General features: G+C 38.4%; 1 protein-coding gene across 4 annotated transcripts in view; it reads left to right on the top strand.

The window, feature by feature from the left end:
* The window catches only part of RAD50 (RAD50 double strand break repair protein), a 103,355-nt gene that overhangs the window by 52,546 nt on the left and 31,789 nt on the right, over positions 1-19,020 (top strand). For 3 of the 4 annotated variants that reach the window (XM_084886559.1, XM_084886558.1, XM_084886560.1), the window contains exons 3-10: positions 5,223-5,408; positions 5,737-5,941; positions 12,023-12,151; positions 12,365-12,530; positions 15,028-15,221; positions 15,631-15,837; positions 17,454-17,636; positions 18,360-18,517. In XM_084886559.1, coding sequence (XP_084742685.1) covers positions 5,223-5,408; positions 5,737-5,941; positions 12,023-12,151; positions 12,365-12,530; positions 15,028-15,221; positions 15,631-15,837; positions 17,454-17,636; positions 18,360-18,517 — 1,428 coding nt within the window. Of the gene's footprint in view, positions 1-1,103; positions 1,256-5,222; positions 5,409-5,736; positions 5,942-12,022; positions 12,152-12,364; positions 12,531-15,027; positions 15,222-15,630; positions 15,838-17,453; positions 17,637-18,359; positions 18,518-19,020 lie in introns of all 4 variants that reach the window. The other variant, XM_084886557.1, reaches the window with a different exon arrangement.

Below are 19,020 nucleotides of genomic sequence, written 5' to 3'. Positions count from 1 at the left end.
AAGATGGATAATCTGGTTATAGTCATAAAGAAATATTAGACAAGACAAATATGGGGAGACATTCTGTAATTTTCAAAATTATCAGGCATGCAAGTCAAGGAAAATCTGAGGAACTATTCCAAACTGAAAGAAACCAGAGACATGATGTGCAATTCTGAACAGTGTAAAATAACAATGTGTAATTCTGAACTAGTTTTTTTGTTATAAAAGCCATATTAGAACAATTGGCAAAACTTGAATGGTATGTGAGGACTATATGGTAGTAATATATCAATATCAATTTCCTGCTTTTTAAAAAACATATTTTTATTGATTTTTAGAGAGGGAGAGATAGAAATGTCAATGAAGAGATAGAATCATTGATTGGCTTCCTCCTGCATGTCCCCTACTAGAGATCGAGCCTGCAACCTGGACATGTGCCCTTGACTGGGAATTGAACCAGGACCCTTCCATCTGTAGGCTGATGCTCTATCCACTGAGCGAAACCAGTTAGGGCAATTTCCTGATTTTTATGATTGAAAATGTTTCCTAGGAAATACTGATGATGGGATAGCAGATGAGCAACTTACTCTCAAGTGGTTCGGGGGCAAATTATGTATACTATATTTCTACTTTTCTGTAAACTTGTAATTTTTTAAAAACTATTTTTTAAGATGTTTTTGGTGCTTAAAAACTAAAATTTATTGAAAAATCACACACCTGAGTTTTTTTTAAAATATATATATATATTTTTAATTGATTTCAGAGAGGAAGGGAGAGAGAGATAGAAACATCAATGGTGAGAGAGAATCATTGATCTACTGCCTCCTGCACGCCCTCTACTGGGGATCAAGCCTGCAACCTGGGCATGTGCTCTTGGCCGGAATCAAACCTGGGACCACTCAGTCTGCAGGCAGACACTCTATCCACTGAGCCACACCAGCTAGGGCACCTAATTTCTTAATGATGCTGAATAATGTAGGGGGAATATATAATTTTAATAAACAGTAAAATTAAAATTTTTGTTTACTCATTTTCAGTAAAATTGCTTGTATTTTCCTTCAGAACTAGCATTCTAATGCTTATTAAGGTAGCATTTTTTTCTTTCTATTTTACCTTGAAAGGTTGCTCAAGAAACAGATGTTCGAGCCCAGATTCGTCTGCAGTTTCGTGATGTGAATGGAGAACTTGTAGCTGTGCAGAGATCTATGGTGTGTACTCAGAAAGGCAAAAAGACAGAATTTAAGACCCTGGAAGGAGTCATTACTAGAATAAAGTAGGTGCTTATTTTATATTTGATCATCCATTCATTTTCTGTCTTTTAGCTTTTTTATGGTTTTTCCTATTTTAGTTTATTTTAAGGGAGCGTGTTAATTTTAACAGACTTTATTTTAGTTTATTTTAAGGGAGCGTGTTAATTTTAACAGACTTTATTTTAGTTTATTTTAAGGGAGCGTGTTAATTTTAACAGACTTTATTTTAGTTTATTTTAAGGGAGCGTGTTAATTTTAACAGACTTTATTTTAGTTTATTTTAAGGGAGCGTGTTAATTTTAACAGACTTCATTTTAGTTTATTTTAAGGGAGCGTGTTAATTTTAACAGACTTTATTTTAGTTTATTTTAAGGGAGCGTGTTAATTTTAACAGACTTTATTTTAGTTTATTTTAAGGGAGCGTGTTAATTTTAACAGACTATTTTTTTAGGGCAATTATAGGTTCTCAGCAAAATTGAGCAGAAAGTAGCCTGCATATTCCCTGCCTTTACATATGCACAGGCCCACCCACTGTCACCATTTAATTTTTTCCTTGGTTACAATTTATCAGTTAAACAGAATGATACCATTAAAGATTTCTTGATAATGCTCTATTCTTTTGAGTAATTTATCAACAGTTGCTGAATTGAAGATCCAGTCACTCAAATATAGATTGAATGAAAAAATGGTAGTATCGTGTAGGGATGGGTGAGATGAGAAGTAGACAAGTAGGAAAGAGTAATAATTTGTCCATTTCAACTAAGCAGGTATCATCTTGTAGTGAGTATGGATTTTAGAATTAGGCCACCCTAGATTTAATGAGCAAATTACTTAACTGTAACCTTACCCCCTTCCTTTTTCATTTATTTCTTTATTTGTTAAACTAGAAATAATCCTTTTACTTCACCAGTAATGTGTAGCATCTATTATGTGTTAGAGGCATTATACTAGGCACTAGCTTCTCAAGCAGATTCTCTTCATTGGTTTTTAAGCACATACCTTTGATTTCAGTCCTCTGAAGTTACTGTTTCCATCTTCCCCTTTACAGCCAATCTTCTCAGAAGAATTGTTGAAACTTAACTGTTTCCATTTCTTCACTTTCTCCTCACTCCTTCTCTAGCCCCTTCCTCTACTGAAACAGCTACAACTAAGGTCACTAATAACCTCTGTATTAATTAAGATAATGCTATGGTTATATAAAATAGACTGCATAGTGAGTCTGTTTTTTTCATTTGTAAAATTGGGGTTCTGTATCACTGTACATATTAAAACAGATGTAAGGATGGTGCTAGGGCATATAATATGCTTAATATGTATTAAGAGCTCATGTATTAGTTTTCTATGACTGCTATTACAAACCCCAAACTTAGTGGCTTAAAAAATTTATTTTTTTTAAATATATTTTTATTGATTTTTTTTTTTTAATATATATATTTTATTGATTTTGTACAGAGAGGAAGGGAGAGAGACAGAAAGTTAGAAACATCGATGAGAGAGAGTCATCAATCAGCTGCCTCTTGCACACCCCCTACTGGGGATATGCCCGCAACCAAGGTACATGCCCTTGACCGGAATCGAACCCGGGACCCTTCAGTCCCCAAGCCGACACTCTATCCATTGAGCCAAACCGGTCTCGGCTATTTTTATTGATTTCAGAGAGGAAGGGAGAGAGAGAGATTTCACTGATGAGAGAGAATCATTGATCTGCTGCCTCCTGCATGCCCCACACTAGAGACTCTGCCCACAGCCCGCACATGTGCTCTAACTGGGAATTGAACCATGACCTCCTGGTTCATAGGTCAATGCTCAATCACTGAGCCATACTGGCCAGGCAAAACAACCCAATTTATTATCTTATAGTTCTATAATTTAGAAGTTTGAATTGGGTCTCACTAATCTAAAGCCAAGGTATTGACAGGGCTATTTCTTTTTGGAGGCACTAGGAACAGTCTGTTTCCTTGCTCTTTCCACCTTTTATTTTATTTTGTTAAAATATATTTTTATTAATTTCAGAGAGGAAGGGAGAGAGAAAGAGAGATAGAAACATCAGTGATGAGAGAGAACCATTGGTTTGGCTGCTTCCAGCACACCCCTGACCAGGGACTGAGCCAGCAACCCAGGCATGTGTCCTGAACAGGAATTAAATCATGACTTCCTGGTTCATAGGTCGATGCTCAACCACTGAGCATGCTGACTGGGCACACACTTTCCACCTTTTAGAGGCCACCCACATTCTTTGGTTCATGGTACTCTTCCTCCATATTCAAAGCCAGCAACAGTGACTGAGTTCTCACATTGCATCATTCTGACTTTGTCTTCTGCCCCTCTCTCCCAAATTTAAGGACCTCTCCTTACCTTAGCCCACCCAGATAATCCAGGATAACCTATTTTAAAGTCAAATGAAGGGCAACTTTAATTTCATCTGTAATCTAAATTCGCCTTTGCCTCGTAAACTAACATATTCATCAATTTCACGGATTGGAATATAGATCTCTTTGGAAGGCCATTGCTCTATATACTACAACGCAATAAAAAGTAGATGTTAATCACTTCTTACTTGAACATGTTTTTAGATTTCCATGACATGTCGAAACACTGTTCCCTCTTTCTTTTCCTTAAAGCCAACTTCTATCCAGCCAATCAAGGTGGGAGCTCTACAGACTCAGACCTAGATCCTCTTCCATTTTTGCTCTATAGTCTCTTTTTAGATAATCTCATTCACACCTATTGCTCAAATTACTGTGTATTCGTAGGTAACTCACAAATTTATGTCTCCAGGCCAGACCTCTGTTTCTAGACCAATGTACTTAATGCCTCTCTAATTTTTCTACCAGTTGTTCCAAAGATGCCTCAGATTCAGCTATACCAAGTTCATGATCCTTTCCCTTGACTCCCCTTGAAAAAACCTCTTACAGTTCTCTTACTCTCAGTGAATGGCACCACTACCTGTCTAGTGACACAAGCTGAGAACCTAAGTCTGTTTTGACATCATCCTTGCCCTTCATATTCAGTCCATTATCAAATCGTGTGGATTTAACCTAAATGTCTTTTTAGTCTGTTTCTTTCTATCTCTATGATGACCATTCCAGTTCAAAGCTACCATTATCTTTTCCTGGTCTAATGGGATAACTTCCTGCTCTATTTGTGTCCATTCAATCCACTTACAAAACATTCTCACTTCATTCAGTGTAATGTTTTAAAGATACATAAGGGAATATATAAATGACAGGAAAGATAGACACTGTCACTGCCTACCTCATCTAGTTGTTAACAGATACTGCACAGAAGATATGAAAAAAAAAAAGGTAGATTTGTCCTTCTGTTGAAAAATACTGAGAGGAATCCAAGGACAAGGATGCTTCTCGCTCTGGGTATACTGATCTCATTTAAGAGACCCCGAGACAGTTTTCTTTATTGTATTGCTTTGGCAGTGTGACTCTAGAACTTAGGGCCTACTGAGTCAGAATCCTCCCTGGATTTGCTAGATGGGTACTACTAAGGTTTGCTTGCCTTTACTCTCCTTTTATAAACATGTGTCTGTTATTGAACAACCCCTTATCTAAACTATACAGTCTTTACATGTTTTGTTTAAGGCACCATTGCTTGTCTGCTGTGGATTATCATGTTTTGTTCTCTTAAGGCCCTTATTTTCCTTATTTTTAAGTTCTAGGGATGGGAAGTAGTTTATTTTTTTCTATGTATTGTCTCTAGGTATTTTAAATGATTGTAATTAAAAACCCAAATATGTAAAAACATGTTACATATATTCTTATATTTTTTTCTGAACCACACTGTTTTACATACTTCTTTTCTCAGTGAACTGCTGAATTATTTCAGAATACTTTTTAGCATGAGGAAGCTACTGTAAGAGGGATGAATGAAGGCACTTTTTTTTTTTTTACAAGTATAACATAAAGGATTGATTTTAGCAATAGAATACATACAACTGGAGGTTATTTTACATAAATTCTTTATTTTCATTTTCTATAGGTATGGCGAAAATGTAAGTCTCAGCTCTAAGTGTGCAGAAATTGACCGAGAGATGATAAGTTCTCTTGGGGTTTCCAAGTCTGTGCTAAATAATGTCATTTTCTGTCATCAAGAAGATTCTAATTGGCCTTTAAGTGAAGGAAAGGCTTTGAAGCAAAAATTTGATGAGATTTTTTCAGCAACAAGGTTCGTAACATTTAATTAGATTTGTAGCCCATTAAGTTATTGATATGATTGCAATTTGGATATGTCTTTCTTAAAACAGATAACATTTTAAAAGCAAGAAAGTCATTAATTATTACTTCTCAGTGGCAACCAGTGGGCATATTTCCTTTCTGTTTTCTTTCTATGCATGTTAACTACCTGGTTGACAGTATATATGTAACTTTTTCACTTACCATATGTCATAAGCATTTTCTAAGTTATTAAAAACTTTTAATGACTGCATAATATTTCATTGTATGAATATACTATCATTTACTTAGCCAGAAATTTTTATTTAATATCTTCATAGGTACATTAAGGCCTTGGAAACACTTCGGCAGGTACGCCAGACACAAGGTCAGAAAGTAAAAGAATGTCAAACAGAACTAAAATATCTGAAGCAAAATAAGGAAAAAGCTTGTGAGATCCGCGATCAGATTACTAGTAAGGAAGCCCAATTGACATCTTCAAAAGAAATTGTCAAATCCTATGAGAATGAACTTGATCCACTGAAGGTAATTTGATTTCTTATGTGCTAAGGAGAAAGTCACCTTTTACCATGGTAGAACTCACCCCTTATGTGCTTTATTTTTTTTATGAACTTGAATGATACATATATTTCTTGAAATATGTACAGTACATGATACTGGATAATGGTAATAAATTACTATCTTACTGTTTTATGTATTTACTACACTGTACTTTTTATCATTATTTTAGGGTGTACTCTCTTTACTTATAAAAAATTTTGCTATAGAACAGTATGCCTTGTTAACACCGGCAGTAGCTTCATACAACTCTTGTTCAATGTGTCTCTATACAATAATAGCCCAATTGCCTTATTCATTTATCTCATTTCACACTAATGCCTAAGCCTTAAGCATTATTTCTTGTTGCTTACAAATTTTTCTTAGCTCCTTTTATTAGATTGTGTGCTCTGGGGATAGAGCCAGAACACAAGTGCCAAAAAAAGAATCCACAGCATCTGGTGATGGGATAGATTTAAAAAATGAAGTAGCTAGGGATGTCACACATGATTCAAGCCCAGATAATGCCACCAAGAGGCAGTGAAAACACTGATTAAGGGAAGCTAAGAAGTTTTTGAGAAGTAGAGTATCATGGGTTGGTTCCAGACTACTGCAATAAAAAGAGTTGTAATATTTTTGCTGGTGGATAGGCTCTCCTCCAATATGTAAAAAATGCAATTTTGTGAAGTGCAATAAAATGAGATATGCCTGTAGTCAGTGTTTTGAAGATTCAATCCATTTCTCTTTGTTAGACTGTTCAAAGGGTATTCATTAAGGGCCAACTGTATGCCAGTCACTGATCAAAGTGCTTTAAAATGTATTATGTAAGCTGCACATTAGTCCTATGAGGTTTTTAGGAAAGAAACCTGAGGCACACGTTTTCACATTAGAAGTAAGATATAAAGCCTGGATTTGAGTCCAGGCCTCTCTGATTCCTATGCCCATACTGTTAAACATCAGATTTATTGATATATATTAGGTCTAGTAATAATTAATGTCGTTTTCTAATACCTTTTTAAAATCGAATTTATTTAAACAATACAACAAAATTTAATCAACAATATAGTTGCCGTTGTTTTCTACTACTTGTGCCCAATGCTCAGGAAGCATTTTAATCCCTCTGTTGTAAAATTCTTGTGATTTTGATGCAAAAAATTCGGTCAATGCATTTTTGAGGCATTCTTCATTATTAAATTTTTTTCCAAGAAGAAAGTTTTGCAAAGAACGAAACAAATGGTAATCGGAAGGGGCAATATCAGGAGAATATGCAGGTTGAGGGAGAACTTCCCATTCCAACTGGCGCAGTTTTTCAGCAGTGATTCTTGCAGTATGCGGTCGTGCGTTATCGTGGTGAAGAATTACGCCCTTCCGATTAATCAGCGCGGGTTCTTTTTCTCTTAAAGCTTGGGCTAACCTTTCCAATTGGGCACTATACACTGCACTTGTAATGGTTTGATTAGATCAGGGGTCCTCAAACTTTTTAAAGTGGGGGCCAGATCACGGTCCCTCAGAGAGCTGGAGGGCCGGACTATATGAACTACTAATCCCTACTGTAACACCTTGGCTGCGCTCACTGCCCAAAAAACCTGGCGGGCAGGATCAGACTCCCCTGGGGGCTGCATGTGGCCCGCTGGCCGTAGTTTGAAGACCCCTGGGTTAGATGGTAAAAGTTCATAATGAAGAATTCCTTTAAAATTCCACCAAACACACATCACTTTTTTCGCATGCAAGTCAGGTTTTGGCGTGGGCTGCGGAGCCTCATTTTTGTCCAACCATTGAGGCCGCCTTTTCAAATTAACATACAGCACCCATTTTTCATCTCCGGTAACAATTTGCTCTAAAAACGGCAAACGGTTTTGACGAGAGAGGAGCGAACTGCAAATTGTGACTCTGATTACGGTTGTTGTCCGTCAACTCATGAGGAACCCATTTTCCAAACTTTTGGACTTTGCCAAGTGCACGCAATTGATTGGAAATTGTTTTTTGTGAACAATTTAAAGTTGTGGCAAGCTCTTGTTGGGTAATTTGAGGATTTTGCAACAAAAGAGCTTGAAGAGCTTCTTGATCAAAATTGGACACACGGCCTCGACCACTCTTGTCATCTAACGAAAAATTTCCCTCGCGAAATTTCTCAAACCAATGCTGGCATTTTCTGGCGCTAATTGCATCTTGACCCAAGAGCACTACAGATGTTTTTTGCAGCCTCACTTGCTTTTCTTCCTAATTGGAACTCGTAAAGCATGCAGTGCCGAATATGCTCTTCATCCGCCATCTTCTTAGCCCTAGTTTTGCAACAAAAACCAAACCAAACACAAACTTTTTCAAGCGAAACTTGTTAATTGCTGTAGATACCACGTGTTTGAAGGTTATGTCAATACAAGTCAACGCCAAGCAAGATTTTAAACGAATGTTTAAAAACGACATTAATTATTACTAGACCCGATAATTTACATATAGTAAAATCAACCCTTTTAAAAGTATATAATTCAATGAGTTTGGGCAAGTGTATATAGTAGCATTGCTACCATTCCAATCAAGATATAGAGCATTTCCATCACCTCAAAAAGTTATTTTAAGTCTCTTTGTAGTCAGTCTTCTCCCTCCATTCCCAGTCCTTGGTAACCACTGATTTGTTTTGTCATAGTTTTGCCTTTTCTAGAATTGTCAAATAAATGGAATCATGGCTTATGTAGCCTTTTGCATCTGACTTCTTAGCATGTTGCTTTTTAATTAATCTCTGTTGCATATATGGGTAGTTATTTCTTTTCATTGCTGAGGTTATTTTTCTGTATGGCTATATTATAGTATGTCCATCTGTTCCCTGATTGATGGACACTAGGTTGTTTCCAGCTTTTAGTTATTACAAATCAAACTGCTATAAACTTTTATGTATGGGTCTTTGTTTGTAGTATGTTTCTTTCTAGGGTAACTCTCCAGGAGGGGAGTTGATAGGATGTATGGTAAATATATGTTTAAATATGAGCTGCCCCTTTTCAAAGTGGCTGTACCATTTCATAGTCCTGCCAGCAATGTTTAAGATTGCAGTTGCTCTGCATCCTTATCAGCTGTTAGTATTGTCCTTTTTTATTTCAGCCATTGCATTAGATAGGTTGTATCTCTGAGTATTTTTTTTCATTGTGGTTTTAATTTTTCTAATATCTTTGGATGTTGAGCATCCTTTGTATGTGTTTATTTGCCATATGAATGCTGTTTTTGGTAAAGTGTCTTTGATTCTTCTGGCTATTTTCAAAAAAATATTTTTAATCCTCACCCAACGACATTTTTCTCCCATTGATATTCAGAGAGAGTTGAAGGGAGGGAGGGAGGAGGGAAGACAGAGAAAAACATTGATGTGAGAGAGGCAACGCTCTAACCACTTAGCAACACTGGTCAAGGCTATTTTCAATTATTTTGTCTCACGAGATGAATATTAAAAGTACTTCAGATATTCTGGATACATGCCCTTATCAAATATGTATTTTGAAGATATTTTAACTGCTTTTCAAAGGGCAAGAGTTTAGTTTTATTTTATTTATTTATTTTTATTTATTTATTTATTTATTTATTTATTTATTTTTTATCAATCTTTATTGTTCATATTATTACAAAGGTTCCTCATTTCTTCCCCCCCTCCACCAGGTTCCCACCCCACCCTCCGGCCCCTCCCCATCCCCCATTGTCCTCATCCATAGGTGCACAGTTTATGTTCAGTCTCTTCCTCCCTCCCTTTCCCCGATAGTAAATCCCTTTTCAGATAGTAAATCAGTTACTTAGCATTTTCTCATATCAATAATACCTCCACATGCCCACTGATACACTTCACACAAAAGACATTTCCAAATAGGTCAACCAGCCTCATCCAGGCCCCACCCAAGGCACTCACAGATCAACACCCCAGCACTATACTAACTCAACACATCCAGATCTAAGCCTTCATCACTTGATTCAGCAGACCCTCAAGTTCCCCCAAAAGTTTCCAGCCATGTCTGAGAGGCAGCTGTGGGGCAGGGGCAGGCGAGGAGCGAGCTGTTCCGGGCCTGGCTGCTCCAGGCCTGGCCTCTGTTGCTCTGGTTCGTTCCACAACCAGCTGCTCCGGGTCTGGTCACTGCTGCTCCCAACCTAGTTGCTCTGGACTTGGCTGCTGCTGCTCTGGGCCTGGCCGCACCCGACCCGGCTGCTCTGGGCCCGGCTGCTCCGGGCCCGGCCGCTCCAGGCCTGGCCGCTTCCAGCCTGGCATCCGCTGCTCCAGGCCTGGCCGCTCCCAGCCTGGCAGCTGCTGCTCCGGGCCTGCCCGCACCCGACCCGGCTGCTCTGGGCCCGGCTGCTCCGGGTCCAGCCGCTCCGGGCCTGGCCACTCCCAGCCTGGCAGCTGCTGCTCCGGGCCTGGCTGCACCCGACTCAGCTGCTCCAGGCCTTGCCGCTTCCAGCCTGGCAGCCGCTGCTCCAGGCCTGGCTGCTCCCAACCTGGCAGCTGCTGCTCCAGGCCCGGCCGCTCTGGGCCTGGCCAAAGAGTTTAAAGTTCAGTTTATTAATTTTTCTTTTATGGTTTTTGTTTTTTATCTAGGAAATCTTTGCCTGACTCAAGGGCACAGAGATTTTTTTCTCTCTGTATTTTCTTCTTGACATTTTATAGTTTGAGTTCTTACACTTAAGTATATGCCCTATTTCAAGTTAATTTTAAAATATGGTGCAAGGTAAGGTTGAGGCTTGCTTTTTTGCATATACAGATGTTCAATTGTTCCAGTTCATAGAACCTACAGTCATTACCATTACACAACTCTGCATCCCAGTCTTACCTCTTATTGTTAGGTATGTATGTAGCTTTATACAAGTTAATTCCTCCAAGTCTCCTACCTAGTACATAGAGCAGGGGTCCTCAACTTTTTAAAGTGGGGGCCAGATCACGGTCCCTCAGAGAGCTGGAGGGCCAGACTATATGAACTACTAATCCCTACTGTAACACCTTGGCTGTGCTCACTGCCCAAAAAACCTGGCGGGCAGGATCAGACTCCCCTGGGGGCTGCATGTGGCCCGCGGGCCGTAGTTTGAAGACCCCTGACATAGAGTCTCATAACGATTAAAGAGAATGTGTAAAAGCAGCTAGTACAATGTCTGCAATTTGGTAGGCATTCAGTTAATGATAGCTGTAACTGTAAATATAAAATTACTTTTTAAAAATCTCATTTTTTTTAGCTAACATACTGAACACCTATTATATGTGCTGGTGATACATTAGTGTACAAAATTCCTGTTTTTATAGTGATTACATGCTGCTGATTAATTTACAAATCACGAGATGGTTTAATATAATTTTATTAAGTGACATTAAAGTTGAGGATGCATTTTGGTGCAGTTTTGAAAGCTTACAATAAATAAGCACTGTAGTAATGCATTAGTTTAAAAATTAGGTTCTACAAATGTCTTGTAAGAGGAATCGGTCGGCCTTGGAAATACAATGGTAGTGGGAGACTGTCCCCAGCATCACCCACGGAGCAGACTCTGAGCCAGCTCACACATATTCCTAGGAGATGAGGCAGCCAGCTGTCCCAGGAAGCAGACCACTGAGGTTATTTATCACGTTTCATTTGTTCAAAGTCCTCTGTGCTTGAGCAAACTTTGAACCAAAGTATAATCTTCCATGAAAATTGCTTATAGGTTCAGAATGCACTGGTGACTCACCCTGAGTCTCTAGCCCACTCTGTTTTCCTAACTTTTAAAAATACATTAAATAGCCTTTTGAGGATTAAATTCTAAAAATGTGGTACTTTGCATAATGTGGCTCTAAGTATTCAAATTAATGAATGACTTTTGGGGGTGTTGAAGATGAGGCATGGCTTTGGAGTTAGATTTGGAGTTTACTCCTTTTCTAGCTATGAGGAGTTGGGGCAAATTACCTCATGTCTCCGATCCTCAGTTTCTGTATACCCCCTTTTCAGCATTGTTCGCATTAAATGAGATCACTTTTACCAAGTGCCTGATCCTGGCACATCTTACGTTATTTCTCTTTATCCATCTGTACTGTAAACTATAGAGAATTTTATTTATCGTAGAGTGTTTGTTTATTTTCAGAATCGTCTCAAAGAAATTGAATACAATCTCTCTAAAATAATGAAACTTGACAACGAAATTAAAGCCTTGGAAAGCCGAAAGAAGCAAATGGAGAAAGATAATAGTGAACTGGAACAGAAAATGGAAAAGGTTTGTGGTGTAGAATTTTGTTCTTCAAAATTCTGGGGTTAATATAGTGAACCTCATTTTAATCCATTTTGCCACTCATTTTGAAAGAAAATACTTAAGATGTTTGTCTTCATGTATATGTTAAGAGGAAGGATATTGAATACTTTTTTCATACTTTGTACCTCAGAGTGATATCTTCTACTTATTAAAGCTCTTTATTTTGGCTTTGCATAGGTTTTTCAAGGGACTGATGAGCAACTAAATGATTTATATCTCAATCACCAGAGAACAATAAGGGAAAAAGAAAGGAAATTGGTAGACTGTCAGCGTGAACTGGAAAAATTAAATAAAGAATCTAGACTTCTCAATCAAGAAAAATCAGAACTACTTGTTGAACAGGGTAGGGTAAAATATTTACTTGGTCTTTCTTATTGAGATATTATGCATTTTCGGTATGAATGATGAATCTCCAGAGAATTATGCTGAGTGAAAAAAGTCAATCTCAAAATATATACAGTGTATTTCCATTTATGTAACATTTTTGAAATGCCAGAATTTTAGAGAACTGGTTAGTGGTTGCCAGGCTTACTAAGTAGGAGGAGGGGCAGGAAAAAGGTTACTGTGGTTATAGTTATAAAAGCAACAGGAGGGATTTTTGCGGTATTAGAACTGTTTGGTATCTTGACTGTTGTTGTAGATATATGAGCCAGTACAGGTGATACAATTATATAGAATTTAATAAACACATATACAAATGGGTACAAGTAAACTGAGAAATCTGAATAAGTTTGAAGGGTTGTATCAGTGTCTGTATCCTGGTTGATATGGCACTACAGCAGGTCCTCAAATAACTTTTTATTGTAATGTTTTTGAGAGGCATAGAACTTAACTCTTGTATCAAGTAGTCTATGGTAAATCTGGTTTCATTATATGTCATTTCATTTAAAGTTGCAGAATCTATTCATGACTTTTAAGTGAGGATGACTTTATAGTTTTTCAAAATGTTACTAAAAGAACACAGTTTTCTGCTTACAATAATTCTAACACCAGGTGAGTGCATTTTTCCACACCAAGCAGTTCTTTGATTCTTGGCAACTGGATGTCCTGTAATTTAATTTAGTTCTGACACTAACTGTCTGAAATTAGCACAGACCCCACAGATGAAGGGCTCAGTCCTGTGAGACTGCCTTCCATTTCCAATGGCCGTTGCCAAGTCCAGGTTGTCTGTCATCTGTTTTTCTGACCACTGGCTATACATCAGACATTTCTACAACCCCTCCCCCAGATTCAATAATTTGCTATAATAGCTCATAGAACTCGGGGAAACACTATTTCTAATTTATTTAAAAGAATACAGCTCAGAAACAACCAAATGGAAGAGATGTATAGAGTAAGGTATGGGGGAGGGGTGTGGCATTCTAAGCACCTCCATGTGTTCACCAACCTGGAAGCTCTCAAGCTCCTTGTGTAGGGGTTTTATGGGAGTTCCATTATATAATCATTATTGACCATTGATGATTGAATTAAATCTTCAACTTCTCCCCAGAGTTGGGGAGGAAAGTACTGATGAAAATTTCTATTCTCTAACCACATAGTAGGCTCCTCTGAAAACCAGCTTTCATCCTCCAGGAGTCACCACATTAGAATAAACTCAGGTGTGGTAGAAAGGGTCTTATAATGAAGTAGAGGCCTGATGCACGAAATTCATGCACGGAGGTGTGTGTCCCTCAGTCCAGCCTACATCCTCTCCAGTCTGGGACATCACTCTCACAATCCAGGACTGCTGGCTCCCAACTGCTCACCTGCCTGCCTGCCTAATTGCCCCTAACTGCTTCTGCCTGCCAACCTGATCACCTCTAACTACTCCCCTGTCAGCCTAATTGATACCTAACTTCTCCCCTGCCAGCCTGATTGCCCCTAACTGCCCGCCCCTGCAGGCCTAGTCCCCCCTCAACTGCTCTCCCCTGCAGGCCTGGGTCCCCCCCAACTGCGCCTTCCTGCAGGCCTGATTGCCCCCAGCTTCCCTTCTCTGCCGGCCTGATCACCCCTAACTGTCCTCCCTTGCAGGCCTAGTCCCTCGCAACTGCCCTCCCCTGCTGGCCTGATCCCTCCCAACTGCCCTTCCCTGCTGGCCATCTTGTGGTGGCTATCTTGTGTCCACATAGGGGTAGCTATCTTGTGTGTTGGAGTGATAGTCAATTTGCATATTACTCTTTTATTAGATAGGATAACAAAAGACACTCCTCTCTTGCCCTGGCTAGTGTTGCTCAATAGGCCATTGGCTCATTCACTGAAGGTCACCGGTTTGATCCCCAGGCCTTTGTAGGGGCACATGCTACAGGCAACCAGTTGATGTGTCTCTCTCACATTGATTCTCTCTCTTTCTCTCCCTTCCACCTTCTAAAAATCAGCAGAAAAAATATCCTAAGGATTAACAACAACAATGTCAAGAAAGACATTCTATCTGAAATTCTAAGAGTTTTAGGAGCTCAGTGCCAGGAACCAGGGACAAAGACCAAATATGTATTTCTAATTATATTACAATATCACAGTTACTATTTGGAGAAACTGGGCACAGAATATAAGAGATCTTGCTGTATTTTTTAATAACTACATGTTAATGTAAGAGTATCTCCATTTTTAAAAAATCAGCTAAAAAAAGAATTACATCTATAGCTCATCCCATGTGGCTCAGTGGTTGAGTGTTGACCTATGAGCCAGGAGGTCACAGTTTGTTTCCTGGTCAGGGCACATGCCTGCGTTGTGGGCTTGATACCCAGTGAGGGGGTGTGCAGGAGGCAGCTGATGGATGATTCTCTCTCATCATTAATGATTCTATCTCTTCTCCCTTTCTCTTTGAAATCAATAAAAACATATTTAAAAAAATAATAATAAAGGTCGTCTACAGCAACAAGCAGATCGCCATCAAGAAAATATCCGAGCTAGAGATTCATTAATTCAGTCTTTGGCATCACAGTTAGAATTGGATGGCTTTGAGCATGGACCATTCAGTGAAAGACAGATTAAAAATTTTCACAAACTTGTAAGAGAGAGACAAGACAAGGAAGAAGAAACTGCCAGCCAACTAATGGTAAATATTGTTATTTTTTTTTGTTTGTGTCCAAATCTTTAGTTATGTTGTTTTAATTTTTGGATAGACCTTATTTTCTTATATTTCTGGATTAGTGTTGGGATAGAATCTGATACCAAGTAGAAGAAACTTTTATGGAAGCAAATTTTTAAATGTGCATAAGGCTAAAAATGCAGACCTATATTTTTTATTTGATTTTAAATAATATTTTTTTCTTTTACCAGAAAAAGTAAAGAAAAGGTTTGCTCAGAGTTAATAATGGTTATCTGTGGGTGCTAGCCATTCCATATTTTTAAACTTTTTTTTATATTTTTCTTAGTGTGTATATGTTGCTTTGATAATGAGGAAACTGCCGCTTAATGAATTATACAGTGAAAAAAATTGTTAATACTTATTCTTTTGTATTTAGAATGACTTTGCAGAAAAAGAAACTCTGAAACAAAAACAAATAGATGAAATAAGGGATAAGAAAATTGGACTGGGAAGAATAATTGAGCTAAAATCAGAAATTCTAAGTAAGAAGCAGAGTGAGCTGAAAAATGTGAAATATGAATTACAGCAATTGGAAGGATCTTCTGACAGGATTCATGAACTGGACCAGGAGCTCACAAAAGCTGTAAGACAAAATTAATTTTAAGGTGTAAGACATTTAGAATCTTGCAATTTGAAGTTTTTTTTTTCTGTTAATCCTAAAATTATGGCATGTTAATTAAAATGTCTACCTTGTCTAACAATCACATGTAAAATGAATTCATCTAAATATCTTAATCAGTAAACTCTTTGGTTCTAGAATCCAGTGGATTAAAAATTAGAATCACCTAGGAAGTTTTTAAAAAGTACTTATGCTTCGATTTGCTTCAGACCTTCCAAATTAAACTCTCTGAGAGTAGAGCATGGAAATGTGCATTCAGAACAAAACGAGGCTATTCTTATGAGTACCTTAAGAACTATTAAGTTAAAAAAGAAACAAGTATTTTTCCTCTAGGTTCATTACATTGTAGATCTTATACATTTTTGCCATATTACCACTTTTTCTATGATGGGATCTTCCGTAGCCCACCTATTCTTTTCATGAACTTCCAAATTTTCTTCCTTGTTTCTGTTTTCTTCATTTACATCCCCACCACCAAAGTTAAACATCCTGAAGCTGGGAATTCCCCCTCTCAGATCCCACTTTGATAATGTAATTAAACATTTCTTTTTGCTTCCTAACTTAACGTCTAGTGTACGTTTTTGTCAGTTTAGCATTTTATCACAATTCTAGAGGCCCAATGCATGAAATTCATACAAGGGCCTTGGCCCTGCCCCTACCCACTGCTGCCACAGCCAGGGGCCTCTGCCACGGTCCCCGCCTGCTGTGGCTTTATCCGGAAGAAAGGACTTCTGGTCTAATTAGCATATTACACTTTTATTATTACAGACTAGAAGTACAGTACACGAATTCGTGCATGGGTGAGGTCCGGGCAGCCCGGCCCCCTTCAGGTCAGATTGGGGCCAGGCCTGTCGGGAGGAAAGACGACAGGAGGGTGGCCAGCAGGCCCCACCCCCAATGGAGGTGGGGGGATGATTGGGGGCTGTGGATGGTGGGCCAGCTGGCCCTGCCCCTGAATGAGGGGGGCTGATTGGGGGCCAGCAGCCTGATGGAGGAGCCATGGGTGGTTGGCTGGCCAGCCTGCCCCTTATTGGAGTGGGGGGCTGATCCAGGGCAGAGCTGGCTGGGGGGAGGGGTCATGGGGATTGACCAGCTGGCCCCACCCCCAGGTCCAGCCAGTTTGCTGGCCGCAGTGGGCGTCATAGCAACTTGTCGTTCTGGTCATTAAGGCCTTCTAGTCACTGGCTTTTTATATATATAAATTGTCTTGTAAAGGGATGGCATTCTCAGGAACAGCGTTACACTGTTTTTAGAGTTTCTATGTGGCATGAAATGTAGTAAGTTACATGGGTACTTGATAAATACTTAAGTATTAACTGAGGAATCATGAAACTATATTCTTAGACACATTTCTCTTAACTTTGCATTAATTCTTATTCTTCCACCCTTGTTTGAGCCTTCCAGATTTAATAATTCTCTAGTATTATAAAATACTAAGGTAACTTTATAAGGTTTTTTTCCTTAAAAATTTTATTTCTTCTGTTTTTTATTTCTGTTGGAGTAGTTGGTTTATAATATACTTTGTCACTATTTAAACACAAACTATATAAACCTTTGTATTTGTTTGTATTATTGATAAGGAACATGAGCTGAGCAAAGCTGAGAAAAACAGTAATGTAGAAACTCTAAAAACAGAAGTAATAAGTCTTCAGAATGAGAAAGCAGACCTAGACAGGACCCTGCGTAAACTGGACCAGGAGATGGAGCAGTTAAACCATCATACAGCAACACGCACCCAGATGGAGATGCTGACCAAAGACAAAGTATGGCCTTTCTTTTTATTTTAATTACCAGAGGCCCATGCATCAGTGGGATCCCTCAGCCCAGCCTACGGACATCCCTCAAGGGGTCCCGGATTGTGAGAGGGCACAGGCCAGGCCAAGGGATCCCACCAGTGCACAATCAGGGCTGGGGAGGGGCTGCAGGGGGGCTTCAGGGAGTATCTGGCCCTCTCGCCCAGTCCCGATTGGCCAGACACTAGCAACAAGCTGACCTACCCGTCAGAGCTTCTGTCCCTGGTGGTCAGTGCGCATCATAGCGACTGGTCAAGTGGTCGGACACTTAGCATATTAAGCTTTTATTATATAAGATAATTTATCTTATTATGAAGTATTTAGTCGTTATTTATATTTTAGGGGCTAACTGAGCTTAATACTATAAAAATAGACTTTCAAGTTTAAAAACTATTTTCTAATTACAAAAAACTAATATAGAGGTGTATACATACAAATAAATATGTACATTGCTATTAAATTTTATATCTTATACAGAAGTTTTAATTTTTACATTATCAGACTTGTTACTCTTTTTCTCTCATGACTTAGGAAGGTCAACCCCACTCTTAGACTTTAGGAAATTATATATTCTCTTCTTACATTTTTATAGTTTTACTTTCTAAGCCTAGAACTTGAATCAATCTAAAATTTATATTTGTTCTTGACATAATGTGGAGAATGAGCTTTATTTTTAAAATATTTTTTTAATAGGCTGACAAAGATGAACAAATCAGAAAAATAAAATCTAGGCACAGTGATGAATTAATTTCATTGTTAGGGTACTTTCCCAACAAAAAACAACTTGAAGACTGGCTTCATAGTAAATCAAGAGAAATTAATCAGACCAGGGACAGACTTGCCAAATTGAAGTAAGTAATAGAAATTTAATAGAAATCTCTTATTTCTTGCTTTCATTTTTAATTGTTCTAAAATAATTTGTCATAAAAAGGTAAATCTTATTAATTGATTTTGGTTTTACATTTTATGAATTGAAGAAAATGGTAACAGTGATTTGGGGTCTCTTGTTCCTTGAAAGTTTGTAGAATTAACTGAGAGGATTAAAAGTCTCCTTTTTTTTTTTTTTTAAATATATTTTATTGATTTTGTACAGAGAGGAAGGGAGAGAGATAGAGAGTTAGAAACATCGATGAGAGAGAGTCATCGATCAGCTGCCTCTTGCACACCCCCTACTGGGGATGTGCCCGCAACCAAGGTACATGCCCTTGACTGGAATCGAACCCGGGACCCTTCAGTCCCCAAGCCGACGCTCTATCCATTGAGCCAAACCGGTTTCGGCTAAAAGTCTCCTTTATAAAAAAGTGAGACCTGAAACTATAAAACACCTAGAAGGAAACTTAGGGGAAAAGCTTTA

Source organism: Pipistrellus hanaki (genome assembly GCF_964339955.1).
Source record: "Pipistrellus hanaki genome assembly, chromosome: 5".
Taxonomy (NCBI): domain Eukaryota; kingdom Metazoa; phylum Chordata; class Mammalia; order Chiroptera; family Vespertilionidae; genus Pipistrellus; species Pipistrellus hanaki.
Note: the sequence above shows the minus strand (reverse complement) of the source record. Positions and strands in the feature narration are given on the sequence as shown.